Source organism: Vigna umbellata, chromosome 4 (assembly GCF_029865625.1).
Source record: "Vigna umbellata cultivar VRB3 chromosome 4, Vumbellata_1.0, whole genome shotgun sequence".
Classification (NCBI taxonomy): domain Eukaryota; kingdom Viridiplantae; phylum Streptophyta; class Magnoliopsida; order Fabales; family Fabaceae; genus Vigna; species Vigna umbellata.
This window is the reverse complement of record NC_142168.1, coordinates 4,274,981-4,292,384: the sequence shown is the minus strand read 5'-3', so window position 1 is coordinate 4,292,384 and position 17,404 is coordinate 4,274,981. Positions and strand designations below refer to the sequence as shown.

At 36.1% G+C, this 17,404-nt stretch overlaps 1 protein-coding gene across 1 annotated transcript in view; it reads left to right on the top strand.

Annotated features, from left to right (window-relative positions):
- LOC124836587 (BEACH domain-containing protein C2-like) overlaps nt 1-17,404 on the top strand; it is a 58,589-nt gene that overhangs the window by 6,545 nt on the left and 34,640 nt on the right. Inside the window, exons 4-13 of the mRNA XM_088112307.1 lie at nt 489-1,169; nt 1,863-1,997; nt 10,783-10,887; nt 11,076-11,195; nt 12,077-12,153; nt 13,187-13,268; nt 13,977-14,279; nt 14,676-15,241; nt 17,015-17,099; nt 17,206-17,400. Of these exons, the coding sequence (XP_087968433.1) occupies nt 489-1,169; nt 1,863-1,997; nt 10,783-10,887; nt 11,076-11,195; nt 12,077-12,153; nt 13,187-13,268; nt 13,977-14,279; nt 14,676-15,241; nt 17,015-17,099; nt 17,206-17,400 (2,349 nt within the window). The remainder of the gene's footprint in view (nt 1-488; nt 1,170-1,862; nt 1,998-10,782; nt 10,888-11,075; nt 11,196-12,076; nt 12,154-13,186; nt 13,269-13,976; nt 14,280-14,675; nt 15,242-17,014; nt 17,100-17,205; nt 17,401-17,404) is intronic.

Here is a 17,404-nt window from a genome sequence, read left to right as displayed (position 1 = left end):
TGGTATGTTGTGTTAGATTGCAATATATTTAATGCATGTAATCTTCATGTTCTGGATCTCATGTTAAGTGGTTATTTTGAAGTTTGTAAAATCTTGAGTGTTACTGATAGGATATAATGTGTATGATAGGAAGAAACAAATTAAAAAATTAGTTGTTAGTTGGGTTGTTAGGATGAGTGAGACTTTCTTTATATAATGGGGAGTCTTTGTAGGCTGGGGGAGGTTTTTTGGATGTTTAGAGAATTGTTGACAGGATCATTGCCATTCTGTGTGAAGGGAACTTTGTCCCTTGGAGGCATTCTGGCTATTTTTGGGTGCCTAGAATCAATAATACCAGATATTTTCAGTGACTTTGGTGTTTTACAGTAGTTTTCTTGGGTTCCTCTACCTAGGAACCTAACAGTTACACATAATATAAATTCTTTGGTTTGATTCTTTTATTTTTATTTTAATAAAACTGTACTAATTAATTATTTCTTCAATTTCAGGTTGCTAGGGTGCTGCATCTTTTCTACAGATTGGTTGTCCAGCCAAATGCATCTAGAGCTCACACATTTGCAGAAGAATTCCTGGCATGTGGTGGTGTAGAAACTCTTCTTGTTCTGCTCCAGAGGGAAGCTAAAGCTGGAGATAATGGTGTCCTGGATTCATGGTCAACGAATCCTAAACTTCACAAAACTGAGATTGATGGTGGTAATGAAATGACAAAAGGAAGTCAAGAGGATGAAGGATCGAAGGAGAAAAATGAAGCCATCTTACAAGACAATGACCACGGTTCTCTATCTGTTGATAGTGGCAGTAGCCCAGATCCTATTTCTCCTGTATTTGCCTCTGAAATTCCTTCTGTCAAGAATTTGGGAGGCATAAGCCTATCCATTAGTGCAGACAGTGCTAGAAAAAATGTTTACAATGTTGATAAAAGTGATGGGATTGTTGTTGGAATCATAGGTCTCTTAGGTGCATTAGTAGCTTCAGGACATCTGAGAATTGGTTCCTCTGCTGGTCCTGATACAACAAGCAACCTTTTGGGTGTTGGACTCCATGACAAAGGTGGTACTATGTTTGAAGACAAGGTCTCTCTTCTACTTTTTGCTTTACAAAAGGCATTTGAAGCAGCACCCAACAGGCTAATGACCAACAATGTTTACACATCTTTGTTGGCCGCCTCGGTATGGCTACCTTCCTTCATGATATGGCAATTGTCCTTTCATTTTACAATTTTTTGATAAAAGTTGTGTCAATGTCTTTACCATAATTTATTCACTATAAGCCTATTCTTCTTTTATTTTATAAAATCATGTTAGGCATCACAATGAGAATTTAACAACTCAATTAGGTTAGCATCTTAAAACTCCATCAATCACATGCCACCACATGAAAACTCCATAAAAAAGAAAATCAAAAAGATAAAAAAAGTATGAGGGGATCAGATCAAAACTCATGCAAGAGAAAAAACCTCCAAGCACCAACAAAAGCTAAACTTAGAGAGGCTTAAATGATTTATAAAGAAATCAAACTTAATATTTGAAGGTAAAAAGTCATACCATGACATTGGCCATTCCAGTTTGTTGAATTAATTTCTCAATACTTGATCTTTTTTTAGGGGGGACTTTTTAAATACACGCTATTTTTCTTAAGAAAAGGAAAATTACTAGTTGAAGGGAGAAGGATATTTGCTAATATTAATGTAAAATGTCCTCTTATTAACCATGACCCAATGCAAATGAATGAAAATATATAGAAGACTTCAAGTCTCTTTGAATGCTTATTCGAGATGTATGTTTAAAAATGTCATTAGGTGATCAGGTTACTGTCCTCATTTTTTGATGTTTTCATTTTTCTTTGTTTTCTCTCCTTTTCAGATCAATGCCTCTTCTTCAGAGGATGGGCTAAATTTCTATGATTCTGGCCATCGCTTTGAGCATTCACAACTTTTGTTGGTGCTTTTGCATTCGCTTCCATTTGCACCTAGGCCTCTACAGAGCAGAGCGCTACAGGTATTAGCTTAACAGTCATGCATCTATTGTTTATAAGTTGTGTTTTATATGATTTATGAGGTGTTTGCTGTTTCATGTGTATTGTTTTATGATGAAATTCTCAGTACAGCTCACTTGTACATTAATGTACTGCTTAGTTCATGCATTTCAGTTTCTGGCATTTTAAAGATTTTATATGGGCTTAAGTTTGCTGCTACATTAAGATTCGAAAGATAATGCTGGAACACAGACATTTATTGACCTAGGCTGGTGCAAAACTAAAATAAAAGACAAGATTGGTTGTGAAAATCTAAATTTGCTTGTCAACCATGATTTTTAGCAGTCTCCCCCCTTAATTTATAGTACTTCTTTTATCTGTTACATTTAGATTTAGTTTTAATGGATTTGACTGTTTGATTTGTTATCATCCGGAAAGACAGCTGTAGCTTCATATATTGTAATTGGTCTCAATTAAGAGAAAACTCTGTCTGTGACATATTTTTTCTAGCTTTCTCATTATTGCTCTTTTTTTCTTGGACTCCTGCCCTAATTAATGTTCAACTCTTGGGAGGTTGGGATTTAGTTTGGATAGTTATTATAGTTTGTTAATAGAATGGCTAGAGTTTGTTGAAGTTCTCACACCAGAGATATAACCAAATTGTAATATATGACTGGATGCAAATATCACTTTATAAGTTGGTTTTGTGATATTAGATTAGGCTTAAAGTTCACTTGTTATGATAAGTGATTTGGAAGGTAAATAACCAGGAGGAGGTTGTAAGGAATCAAATTGTGTTTGGAAAACACCATTACCATCCGTTGGAGATTCCATATCTACTAGATATACAAGTGAGTGTAAACTCATCTTATAAGCCAATTTTGTTAGGTTATGTTAAATTTAAAGTCCACATTCTATTATGGTATCAAAGCCTTAACAAGGTTTATTGGGCATATCATGCTATTCGTTATTAGACTGCACTTTATTCCCATGCTTGAGATGTCTTGTTTTCAACGTAAGGTAGCTTGGAGATCTCATATATACTGAAAAATATGACTAAACTATAATATAGAAGTAGGTGCAAATTTCAACTTACTAGTTGATTTTGAGACAATAATAGTGCCACTGCCCACTTTTTGAATAAGTCATCAACAGTTAATTAGCCTCCACTTAGTGTAAGATTTTGACAGTGAACGACTTCATTCCTAATCTTTTTTTCCCTATAAAACTTCCAGCTTTGATTGCTAAACAAATGAACAAGCATCTGCAGAACTGACTTCTCCATCACCCAAGGAATGTTTCCATCTAACCTCATCAGTGACTACTAATGTGGGTAGTATTTCATTGTATCTGGTGTGAGTTAACTGATTTTCCATTTTCAATTTGCCAAGTTGTATTTTTCTTTACCAAATGAAAGTTGTTTTTCAAACCTACCTAAATAGAAGTGCATACAAAAGAAACTACCGAGCCAGATGGCCTGAACACAACCTGCTAAAACTTTTCCCATTTTAGATTTCCATTTCATTGACTCCCAGCTCAGTTTTAACATAGATGCTTCATTAATATCTTCTATAGAACTTAATCCTAGTCCTCCTTCCTTACAAGGCTTATAAACAATATCCATGGTACAGAAGTTTCTGTAACCAGGGTAATATTACTAGTCCAAATAAAATTTATAAACCAGCTCTCAATTGTTTTCCATATTGTCTTAAGCCATCTATATATTTGAAAACGGAAGAAAAGCATGCTTTGTATCATAGACTTGACCTGCATAACCTTGCCCTTTATGGGAGTAAACAAGTTTTCCATTTGGTTAGTTTTTCCTTAATTATGTCAGTAATTGGCATCAAACGATGTAACTTTGGCTTGCCCTTCAAAGTAGGTACACCAAGGTATACAAAAGACAGTAGTTCTTGTGAGAAACCTAGAATAGATGAAACTTCCCAAACCACAGCAGGTTATTCCAAACATAGAATTTAGATTTGCTATTATTCATTGTCTGATCCAAGACTTTTCCATATTTGTGTAAATCATCCATAATGTTGCTCATATTTTTCATTCCACACCTTCAAAAAATCAGTGTCATCATCATATGAAGCGTGTATGGGAAAATCAATTTGTCTTGGTCGAGCAGCCCTTATTTTTCCATCTAAATCATGGAAAATTATGTTTCTATTTGTAACTTCCTTTGCCATACAAAACAGAGAAGGAGATAAGGATCTCCTTGCCTTACACCCTGTTAAGAAGTGCACAAGCTTAACTTAATCCAACAAAACCGGCTTGTAAGGTGAGGTTTGCATCAACATATATACTCGAAAACCTTATCTGATGAGCCATGGAAAACTAGTTGCCAAGCTCATTCGACATAACACATGAAGAATGATGCAGCGGATGATAAAAACAAAGGTGGTGTTGTGTATAATGAGTGAAATGAGATCAATGGTGTTGTAAGTCCTGAAAAGGTAGATCCTATCTAGGGGAAGGGGGCTAGAGGAGGCTTAAGAAGCTCTCAAGCAAGGGACTCTTGAAAGAAGAAAGGTTGGAGTAATCTCGGAAGCATTTCAGTATATTCCAAAAGTTTTGTTTACAAGGGTTGAACACTAAATTTATAGCATATTCAACCTCCAATTTGACCCTAAACTATTCCCCTAAGTCGTGATTCAGGGTTGACAGGACACGTGGCTTTGCACGAAAAACTTGTTAAACATGTAGGATGTTAGGATATTTATCCTATTTATCATCATTATATTGTGTCAAGGGTTACCTTATTTATCATGACTATATTGTGTCTAGGGTTACCCTAATTATCATGTACTCTTGTATCAATTTATTTTTATAAATAGAAGATTATGAGAGGGATCAATCAAGCCCTCTAGAATTATTTTACAGTTTACTTCTCAAGTTGGTATCAAAGCGGGTCAATCCCGCTCTGATTTCTGTCTTGTAGCATCTGTCCAGCGCCACACGCCACCGTCCACCACTGCCCGCCGCTGGCCACCGTCCATCGCCGATTGCCACCGTTTGCCGCTGCCCGCCGGTCGATCGCCGGCCGGCCACCGTCTGCCGTTGCCGCCATCCGTCGCCGGCCGTCCTCTACCGCCGTCACAGCTCCATCTGTCTAAACCCTTAAGGTTTTCTTGTTCCTCATTGGTACTATTCGTCTTCTTCAGAGATGGCGTCTGACAGTACTCTTTCCTTCTCGGGAAGTCCATCAATTACCTCCGAAAAGCTAAATGGCAGACCATGATATGGTGTCATTCATAGCTAAAGCCCAATCTGCTGTCGAAGAATTCAGGATGTTTTTGGAAGCGGACCAATTAGAGGATATCAAAAAGAAACTAGATAAATTTTCCATGGTGTTGATCCTTCGTGCCCTACATCTCGATTTTGATCATCTCAGAGATCAACTTCTAACCAGTCATGAGGTCCCCTCCATGGAAACATTGACCACTTGCCTTCTGCTTGTGCCGATACCTCAAACTCAAGAAGCGCATGAACTAGTGGAACCATCTGTAATGGTTGCCACACGAGGAAGAGGAGGACGTGGCACTAGAGGAGGAGGACGAGGAGGTTGGGGACGTCCTCAATGCACATACTGTAAAAGGATGGGTCGCACTCAAGAGAATTCCTACTCCTTATATGGTTTCCCTTCCAAAACCGCCAATATTTCGAAGACTGAAACTTCCACTTCGAAGACATAAACTTCCACTTCTAAGTTTTTCGAGGATGAATATCAAGAGTATTTAAGGTTAAAGTCTAACAACTTGGCACAACCATCTCAATCTCCCAGTATGCGTTTCTCAATCTATGGAAGGTCAAAATTCATGGGTAATTGTCTCAGGTGCTTCTGATCACATTTTTGGTAATACCTCTTTGTTATCATGTATTTCTTTTCGAGAAAAACTTCATTTCATAACCCTTGCAAATGGATCTAAAAATTCCTTCAAAAGAGTCGGTCATGTTTCTTTGTCTCCCTCCCTCAATCTCAACTCCGTCCTTTTTGTTCCTAATTGTCCTTTTAATTTAATTTCCCTAAGCCAATTGACCAAAATGTTAAATTGTTCAATAACCTTTGATCATAAATCTTTTGTTAGACAGAAGCGTGGTTCGGGGAGACAAATTAGAGAAGGATATGAAACTGGCGGAATATTCCATTCTAGATCTCGTCCAAGGGCGTCCTGTGTTGCTGCTCCTAATCCTAAAGTGCTACATGATTGACTTGGCCATCCTCATTTGTCCAAATTAAAAAAGATGTGTCCTGAACTTAGTGGTCTTCAAACCTTAGAAGGTGAGTCATGTCAATTAGGAAAACATGTTAGATCTTCCTTTCCTAAAAGGTCTCAATCAATATGTAATTCTAGTTTTTCCATCATCCATTCTGATATATGGGGATCTAGTCGTACTTGGGTTTAGATATTTTGTTACCTTTATTGATGAATATTCAATATGTACTTGGGTTTATCTTATGAAAAATGGTTCTGAATTATTAGCTATCTTTACATCGTTTTTGAATGAAATCAAGAATCAATTTGGTCAAGTAATCAAAATATTAAGAAGTGATAATGCAAAAGAGTATTTCTCATCCTCCTTTTCTGCCATTTTGAGTTCCCATGGTATCTTATATCAGTCTACTTGTCCTCACCGTAAAAAAATGGTATAGCAGAACAAAAAAATAAACACTTGGTTGAAACTGCCCATACCCTTTTGCTTGGTGCCCATATTCCTGTCCACCACTGGGGGATGCCATCTTAACTGCATGTTATCTTATTAATAGGATGCCCTCCTCCTCTCTTGATAATAAAGTCCCTTTCTCCATTTTGTTTCGTAATGATCCACTCTTTCATACATCTTCCCGAGTGTTTGGCTGTGTATGTTTTGTTCATGACATGTCTCCAGGTCTAGACAAACTCTTCGCTTGCGCTCTCAAATGTGTCTTCTTAGGCTATTCTCGACTTGAAAAAGGATATCGATGTTACTCTCCTGAAACTAAGAAGTATTACATGTTTGTCAATGTCACATTCTTTGAACAGACTCCTTACTTCTCTCCATCTATTCAGGATTTTTCTATCCTCCAGCAGGTCCTTCCTATTCCAATGGCTGAGTCAAATAGCTCCACTATCTCTGTCATTCCAAGTCTTGATCACAATCCTCCTATATCCGCTTCTCCACATACTGAGATCATCCCACACAGGGCCCCAATGGATAGTCCACCTCCCCAAGACAATGGTGAATCTCCTACTTCAGATTCTTCTCCCTCGTCACCTCTTCCCACGCGTCCTGGTTAAAATCATTCAGCATGGCCTATTGCCCTCAGAAAAGGTACTCGTTCCACTCGAAACCCTCATCCCATTTATTATTTTCTTAGCTATCATCGATTGTCACCCTCCTATTTTTCTTTTTTATTCTCAATGTCCTCTGTTGTTATACCCAAGAATGTGAAAGAATCACTTGATCATCCTGGATGGCGACAAGCTATGATTGCAAAAATGCAGACACTTGACCACAGTAATACTTGGGAGTTGGTGCCCCTTCCCCCGGGCAAAAAGGCGGTTGGTTGTTAATGGGTGTATGCACTTAAAGTCGGCCCTGATGGTGAAATTGATCGGCTCAAAGCTCGGCTTATGGCAAAAGGTTACACTCAGGTTTATGCTCTTGATTATTGTGACACTTTCTCTCCTGTAGCCAAGATGACTACTATTTGCCTCTTCTTTGCCATGGCAGCCATTCGTCGCTGGCCACTTCATCAATTGGATATCAAGAATGTCTTCCTATATGGTGATCTTGAGGAAGAAGTTTATATGGAGCAACCTCCTGGGTTTGTTGCTCAGGGGGAGTCTGGTATGGTATGCAAATTGCATCGATCTCTATATGGCCTCAAGCAATCCCCACGTGCTTGGTTTGGAAAGTTTAGCTCCATTGTTGAAAAATTTGGCCATTTTTCAAAAATTTGGGATAAAATGCAATGAAGCAGACCATTCAGTTTTTTACTGTCATTCTTCTCTCGGAAAATGTGTTTACTTAATAGTATATGTTGATGATATTGTCATTATAGGAAATGATGTTATTTGAATATCTCAAATAAAAGAGTACTTGTGTAGACATTTTCAAATCAAGGATCTTGGAAGTCTCAAATACTTCTTAGGCATTGAAGTAGCGCAATCAAAAGATGGAGTTATAATCTCCCAAAGGAAGTATGCTCTTGATATATTACAAGAAACAGGCATGATTGATTGCAGACCGGTACACAGTCCCATGGACCCAAACCAGAAATGAAGAACAGAAGAAGGTGAATTATTCTACAATCCAGAGAGGTATAGGAGGCTGGTTGGAAAACTGATTTATCTCACTATTACAAGGCCAGATCTATCCTTTGCAGTTAGAGTGGTTAGTCAGTTCATGCAGGCTCCATGTGTTGACCATTGAAATGCTCTCATTCGCATTCTAAGGTATGTAAAGAAGGCTCCCGAGCAAGGATTGTTATATGAAGATAAAGGAAGCATTCAGGTCTTTTGGTATTGTGATGCAGATTGGGCAGGTTCGCTTATTGATAGACGGTCTACTATAGGATATTGTGTTAGTCTGGGAGAAAACATTATTTCATGGAAAAGTAAGAAACAAAATCTAGTAGCTCGATCAACAGCTGAAGCCGACTATAGGGCAATGGCGTCACTAACATGTGAACTTATATGGGTGAAACAATTCTTTCAAGAGCTTAAATTCTGTGACATCCATACTATGAAGATGTATTGCGACAATCAAGCTGCTCTCCACATTGCATCAAATCCAGTGTTTCACGAGAGGACTAAACCTATAGAAATTGATTGTCATTTTGTTCGTGAAAAGTTGTTGACTAAAGAAATATGTACTAAGTTTATTGGGTCAAACGATCAACTCGTAGTTTATTTATTCCAAGCTTGGTACATACAATTTGTATGTTCCAGCTAGGGGGAGTGTTAGGATATTTATCCTATTTATTCTCATTATATTGTGTCAAGGGTTATCCTATTTATCATGATTATATTGTGTTTAAAGTTAACCTATTTATCATGTACTCTTGTATCAATTTATTTTTATAAATAGAAAATTATGAGAGGGATCAATCAAGCCCTCTAGAATTATTTTATAGTATAATTCTTAAGTTAGGAAGATGATCAAAACGTGTTGCTGGGAACTCCAAAGCATTGGCGCGAGAGGCAGTCGTTGGGCGCGAGGCAGGAACGTTGGGTGACGGTCATTCGAGAAGCATGCTAGGGTGCTCTCTAGGAGTCTGCACTAAGCGACGTTTGATGCAGTTGAGTGGGATCACCCTAAGCATTGATCAAAGTTCGTTGAGCAGTTGACGTTCCCATTTCCAAAGTAATGTGATCGGCCCTTCTCTTGTCATGGAGTCTTCTCAACCTTCTTGAACCCTTTGATCCATGTTCCTAGTGATGGATCCATTGTTTGGACCCAAGTCATCATTATCTCTAATCGATGTTAGACTTCCAACACACTCCCCTCACGCCGAGATATATACATCTTGAGCGTGAGACTTGACATTAATGGGTGGTTTGATAGCAGGTGGAACAATGTGTCCAACAAACAAGAAATTTCACTAGGATAGGCTCTAACAATGACTTTAATACCATATTGAACATAATGAAAAATAGGTTTGGGATTAATCTCTCTAACAAAGGTCTTTTTATATCAATTTTGTTGGCAATATCTCATGCAAAACACTTTCTATCTAGTAAATTAATTGGTACAGACACTGTTTCTGTACAATCCAGGATACTTCTTCCCTGCATGAATCCTCTTTGTTGAGAAGAAATCAGTTTATCAGTGATCTTGACCAACCATATGTTATAATCTCTGAAATGGTTTTATATTTAAACTTTGCTAGTGCAATAGGTATGAATTTACCAATCTCATTGGCACTAGGTTCCTTAGCAATCAATGGTTTGAGTTACAATTTTGCAACATCCACCCTTATTCAATGATCTGCATGACATTATCATCAGGTTGGATTACATCCCAATATGATTAAAGACACCATAAATCCGTCAGGCCCTGTGAACTTGTTGGGCAAAGATTAAACATAGCTTCCTTAACATCTGACATAGAAGGCATTTGAACTAGCACCATGTTATCAACTGCATACACCGTCTTAGGAATCACCTCACTGATAATAGGACTTGAAGGACTGGAACAGTCATTGTCACAAAATATTCTTAAAATGCTCCATCACATTCTCTTCCATTTCTAATTTATCAGAGATCAATGTTGAATCATGCTTGAGAAAGAAATTCTATTAACAGAATTTCAAATAGAAGATTTGTTATGAAAGAACTTGGTATTCCTCTCTCCTTTCTACAATTTAAGTCTACATCTTTTCTTTCCAAAACACCTCCTGATACATTAAGGCATTATTCAAATATGTTCTCCTTATCAATTTGTGCTTTCCTCATATTCTTTTATCTTATTAATTTCCAATTTTATAGTTTGTACCTTTAGGAGAGCCAGTTCCTCCTTTTCATGTACCTTTATTCTACATTCCAATTCGGATTTTGACTTTCTTGAGTTTTTGGTTTAGTGTATATATAGGACAACCACTCCAGGTAGTATTCGACGCCAATTTATAATTCTTCTTTAATGGCTTAAGTATTTTTTGTCCAACTTAAATAAGGTTCTTGTATATGCCACAACTATAATGAAAATTATCTATGGAGCTTTTCAGAGGAAGTAAGGCTTGCACTTATGGACATATCCCCTACCTGACATCTTTTTAATACCAACTGGCTTTAAGTTGTTTTGTGTGTATGATTTCAGGATCTTCTATTTTTGGCTTGCAGTCATCCTGAAAATAGAAGCAGTCTGATAAGCATGGAAGAATGGCCTGAGTGGATTCTTGAAATTCTGATCTCGAATTACGAGGTAATAATATTAATAAAAACCAAAGTTCTAATCCTATCTTTTTCTCTATTTATGGTTTTGTCTTCATTTATCTCTTATATTTGTCTTACGAACACAATAAATTCATGCCATTTTCTTGTGCAATACACATTTGTAAGGTTGTTGGGAAGACTCTTTAACTGTTCAACTTGTGCACTTCTGTTTGACAGGTTGATTCTGGTAAATTATCTCATTCAACGACCATTGGAGATGGAGACATAGAAGACCTTATACATAATTTCCTTAGTATCATGCTAGAGCACTCAATGCGCCAAAAGGATGGATGGAAGGTTGATATTTGTTAGAATTGTTCACTTCTTTCATGTCTTCACCTTATTGATGTTACTGCCAACTGTTGCCCAGTTTTCTCTTTGAGTATGCTTCTGTTGACAGCATCCTGGTCGGACTTAATGTTTACGTGTTTCCAATATCTTTATTAATCTTTTATTTCATTGGATGGTGTTATAAATTTTCAACATCAAATATTAGACATTTCTTGTGGTTGCAATAAATGTGCAAATCCTTTCGATTCCAAGTGGCTTATTTGGGATTTTAGATATACACACTACTTCTTTAACTTTTTATCTTCATGGTAAAGGAAGAAATTTCATTCAAGTGAAGAGAAAAATACAAGCGGGGGATAATTTCTTCTAAATAAAGAAATCAAATGAATATTGGAGGTCAGAGGTTGAAAAATGTGACAGAGCTTCTATTTGATAGCTCATATCTTGTTCTTGTGGTCTAGTGAGAATGTTTTGGATGTTTTCTAAACCAGTTCTTTTTGAGCAATGAATTATCTATTGAAGTATTGAAATTTCATTGTAAGACTGCTAGTATTTTATTTTGTTATCGCATAATTGTAGTCATCCCTAGGGAGTAAACTTTTGTCCTTGACCTGGAATTTCAATATAGTGGGACTTATTAGTGTGTTTGGAACACTATCTGGTTCAACTAAATGCCAATCGATCTCCTCCCTTCCTTCTATGTTTTTAACTTTGGAAAGTGGCTCTCCCATTTACAAGGCTCCAAATAGATCACCATGCACAGCCTTAGTCATCACAAAATATCAGTCATCCGGAATTTCCCTTTTATTATATGTATTTGTTTGCTTGCATGATTTCTGGTTTTGTCAGAGTAATTCAGACTGCCCAGTGCTGTTCATTTTGTCCAGGATATTGAAGCAACAATTCATTGTTCAGAATGGCTTTCTATGGTTGGTGGATCTAGCACAGGAGAACAACGAGTAAGGTAAGTTTGCGTGTCCATTATGAGCTCAAGTGATTACTTCTCAAGTTCTTCTATAATGTGATTTGACTGTTACTGAACTTGAGTTTTATTCTATTTCATTTTATTTCGATGTTGTTTGTCATTATTTTCAAGCTAAACATTTAACTGTTTTTTAGTTTGAAAATATATATTCAATATAAAACCATTCATTAGGCTGTATGTGTATGTAACAGTGCAATCCTTTAAGGGAGTTGGTAACTGACGTGGCATTAAAGCCTTTTAACCAAATTTTTAGAAGTTCAATCCTCTTCCCATTCTAATTCAGCATAAATTTCGGCACAATGTAGGGTGAACCTGCTTTCTCTATGCACAAGCCCAAATGGCTCTAGAGTGAGTGGGTGGTATATTGGATATTCTTAAATTTTTGCGTTTAGATTTAACTCAACCCTTCAAGGTGGTTCAAGGGGTGAGAGTTGCCTCCCCTTCAGTCACTCCAACATCTCAATCAATGTGATTTTGAATTTTCCCCATTAGTTATGCAACCAATGACAAGTTTTTTCCTCACAGTTTGGTTTTTGTAAAGTTGGTCCTTGACATCACACTTATGACATCGTAACAAATTTGGAAGATACCTCTTTTCTACAAGTTCTGTGAAGTATTATGTTTGGAAATTATCATGTCACCATGTTTCAATTATAAATGCTACTGGCTCATATTTTCCAGTGGTGTTTGGCACCAGGATTTGATAAATTTTAAATTTGTATAAAAGTTGCTAACACTTGATGAATTATGATGAAACAATGGGGATATAGATTGCACATTGGTTGACTAGGAATCGAATTGCGTTAGAAACTAAGAAATTGATCTATAGAGTGATCATTCTAATCTAGGTTTGTAGAAAAGATTATTGAGGGTTTTGAGGAGTTTTACAATCTCCTTCTATACTATCATATTATTCCCTAGTATTGATTGAATGTTTAAAGTGGCAGTTTACAGTTACTTGTTTCATGTCATTTATCTAATATTCATGTCTGGGTTAATTTCTGTCTTTAAGACGTGAAGAAGCATTACCTATTTTTAAGAGGAAACTCCTAGGAGGCTTGCTAGATTTTGCTGCAAGGGAATTGCAGGTTCAGGTATATATTTATTTTCTATTCTTTTTGATTTTCCTATGAAGGGTTTTGTACATTAAACGCCTTGGCTTGATTTGTTATTCATTCTTATATTCTTTTGCCTCCAGTTATTTAAGGTTTTAAATGTGTATGCACACTTAATAAACAAATCCCACTTATGCATAAGCACAAATTGATATTAAAACCGTGTTTATCATAATATATTAGAATAAAAGAAAATAAGAGGTATTCTTTTATCTCTCTGTATCTTTCTGTTACATTTTCTCTCTCTGGTTTTTTATTTCCTACTGTCCCTTTTGTTGAATCAGTTTTGGGTTATTTGGTCTTTTTGCTTTCAAGGGTAGCTTCTATAAAGGCTCCTTTGTATTCAGATTTATATAGAATAAAAGTAATAAAAAATTTCACATCAGTTTCTGATATAGAAACTGGATCAGAAACTTAAGAAAGATGAAGTTTACTGAGATCAGAAAGACAAAGAATATATATTTCCTTCAATATAAGCTGTTACTGAAAGAACACAGTCTCCTCCCAACATACATTTTTCTTGCCCTTCCTCTAGACCCACCCAAAATGTATTTATAAAAACCTTTCTTATTCTTAACTAACTTTGCTGAGATGGTAACTAGCTCCTAACCACTTGAAACTTGTTTTTGCTATGGCGGTGAAGAAAAAACATAAATAATGACTACACACATCTTTTACTTAATGCAGACTCAAATTATTGCTGCGGCTGCAGCTGGTGTTGCGGCTGGGGGTTTGTCGCCAAGAGAAGCTAAGACTGAAGCTGATAATGCTGCTCAGTTGTCTGTGGCTTTAGTGGAGAATGCCATTGTGATTCTTATGCTTGTTGAAGATCATTTACGACTACAAAGCAAACAATCCTCTTCTACACGTGCTGCAGATGCTTCACCTTCTCCAATTTCTACTGAGTATCAAAACAGTAGTAGCCGAATTTCATTGTCGACTATTGAAGAGTCATTAGAAACTAGTGACTCTGAGGGAGTTGCCCTAGATGTATGCATAAGTAATTTAAAACTGCACTTGCATGCATGTTAGAAATAAATACTGATGAGTAGTTTTTATTATATAGATCCACAATACTGTTTCTGTCATTCCTACAAAATCCTTTCCTTGGTGATCTGGCTGTGTCATTTTCTCCAAATACTTTTATGATATAAACCAAAGTATTATTTTTCCATACCTTCTTTGCTTTCTTCTTATTTCTAACTTCATTGTGCATTCTTCAGCATTAAGAAAATATGGATAGATTATTTCTTTTATTTCCTTACTATTCCTTTTATTTTCCTTGCTATTCCTTTTATTAGCATTCATGTTACTTTGAAAGTATAGTTCTCCACGTTTTCATTTATTTTTGTATTGGTGAAACTAATGCTTTCATGATAATTTTAGGTCCTTTCATCCATGGCTGACGAAAGTGGCCAGATCCCATCCTCAGTGATGGAGAGGCTTGCTGCAGCTGCAGCAGCTGAGCCTTATGGATCTGTTTCTTGTGCTTTTGTGTCATATGGGTCTTGTGCTAAGGATTTAGCAGATGGATGGAAATACAGGAGCCGGTTGTGGTATGGTGTCAACCTTTCTGCAAATCCAGCTTTATTTGGTGGTGGTGGGAGTGGATGGGATTTTTGGAAGTCTGCTCTGGAGAAAGATGCAAACGGAAAGTGGATTGAGCTTCCCTTGGTGAAAAAGTCTGTGGCAATGCTCCAAGCCTTATTGCTGGATGAGTCTGGGCTTGGTGGTGGTCTTGGTATAGGTGGGGGATCAGGTACAGGAATGGGAGGGATGGCTGCATTGTACCAGCTACTAGACAGTGACCAGCCTTTTTTGTGCATGCTTCGAATGGTTCTTCTATCGATGAGAGAAGACGATGATGGTGAAGATCGCATGCTCATGAGAAATACAAGTTTTGATGATTCAGTATCTGAAGGAAGAAAGCCACGGTCGGCACTGTTGTGGAGGTAAAACAAACCTATTCAATTTTCACGTATATATGTAGTTCATATTTTTTATCCATAAATGATCAGTGGCAATTGAACTGTTAGAGCACATACTGAACATACACACAAAAACAGAATAAAAGGGGTAGAAAGACAGAGAGACCAAGATATGGGTTCTGACTTTGAAATGTTATTTTTCACACATAAAACAATATAGAATTCCTATTTATAGTATTGTAAGAAGCAGTTAGTTAAAAGCCCACGAACTACCTGCCTAACATACAACACTATCTGAATTATCTACAACACTCCCCTTAGTTCAAATTAGGCTTCATTAAAATATCATCCACATGTTTATTTCCACTGCAAAAGTTTTTAACTCTAGGCAGTGTTATCAAATGGTGGTTATGGCAGTACCATAATGGTACAGCATAGCAGTTTTTCCAGTCATCGATATCTAGGGGTGGATAAAATGAACTTTACTGATTTAGAATGTTAAAAACTGTAATAAACCAAAAAATAGTTTGCCTGAACTCTGAACTATCTTTTGTTCTTCTAAACTACACTGCTCTAAATTGTACTGAACTCCATGTTTTTTTTACTATAATAAATGTGCTTTGCATTTTTTTAATATTATTATATGACTATTTTTATATTATTCTATTCCTATTTCACATCCCCAGATTACATTTTCTAGATGAATAATATATCTTAAAGTTAAATACTTGATTTATAGATATTTTAATTTAGATAACATTTAGCAAAGAAATAGCTTATTTTTAATAATCAATTAGCTTATTTTTAAAAGACATCACTAATGGAATGAATCTTAAGACATACATGCTATCAAATGTCTATACTTCGTACAGAAATCCGAATAATCTTAAATAGGCCACCTTGCTCCTCAATGATGTTGTTCATTGGTACTAAAGTATTAATTTGATTATATTTTTTATTTATTTGCAAGCCCTGATACTCTCTATCTTTTCACCTTCTCATGAACCCGATTTCGGTTTGCTTTTATATAGAGCAATGAATATATAAAAAAAATGAAACTTGAAACTTTCCAATTAGTTTATAAAAAATGAAACGTAAAACTATCTAATTTGATATTATTTATTTTTGTGTATAGTAAGAAGTATCACGTGTACATAAATATGTAAATATAATTTTTTTATAATGAACCTATTATTCTAATTTTCGTTAGAGAAAATAATCTATATCTACGAGAGTGATAATAAATACAAAAGTAGGCAAAAAGTTTTCAAGTGAAATAAAATTGTGCAGAAAAATGTTATAGAGATTTAGTTAATGAGCATTTAACTGAGTGTTTCATCAACAAAGTGGTTTTAAGTAAATGAGCAATTAACTAAATTGCAACTTCAGAGGTTCAGTTTTTTAAAACTGAATTATAAAATGGTTTAATTCAGTTTTTATTGTAAATAGTGCAGTATTTTTAGTATAATATGGTATAGATATTTGACAGTCCAATTCAGTTTGGTATAGTTATTTGACAGTCCAATTCAGTTTGGTATAGTTATTTGACAGTCCAATTCAGTTTAGTTAATTCTACACACCCCTATTGCCAGCCCTAAATAGAACTTTTATACTTTTTTTTCTTTACATCTATTTGAAACATTATACTATAGATTGTAAAACAGTCTTCCTAATTGAATTTCCCAATTTTTCTTTATTTCTTATGATCTAGCCGATGATTAACATCATCCTAAAATAACTGAGCTGATAGTATTGAAGGGTTTATATTGTTTATTTATTTATTTGTAATTTGAACAGTGTTCTCTCACCTGTTCTCAACATGCCAATTTCTGATTCTAAGAGGCAAAGAGTTTTGGTAGCTTGTTGTGTGCTTTATTCTGAGGTTCGTATTATCATCCTCACCATTCATTCTTACTTTTGCTGTGCACAACATGTGTCATTTGTCTTATGCACAACTATTGTAGTTACTATAGTACAACATCTGCCAGGTATACCATGCTGTTAGCAGAGATCAAAAGCCTCTTCGTAAACAGTACCTTGAAGCTATTTTACCACCATTTGTTGCTGTATTAAGGAGGTGGCGTCCTGTTTTAGCTGCCATTCATGAGCTTGCTACTGGTGATGGCTTGAATCCTCTTATTGCAGATGACCGTGCATTAGCGGCTGATTCCTTACCAATTGAGGTAC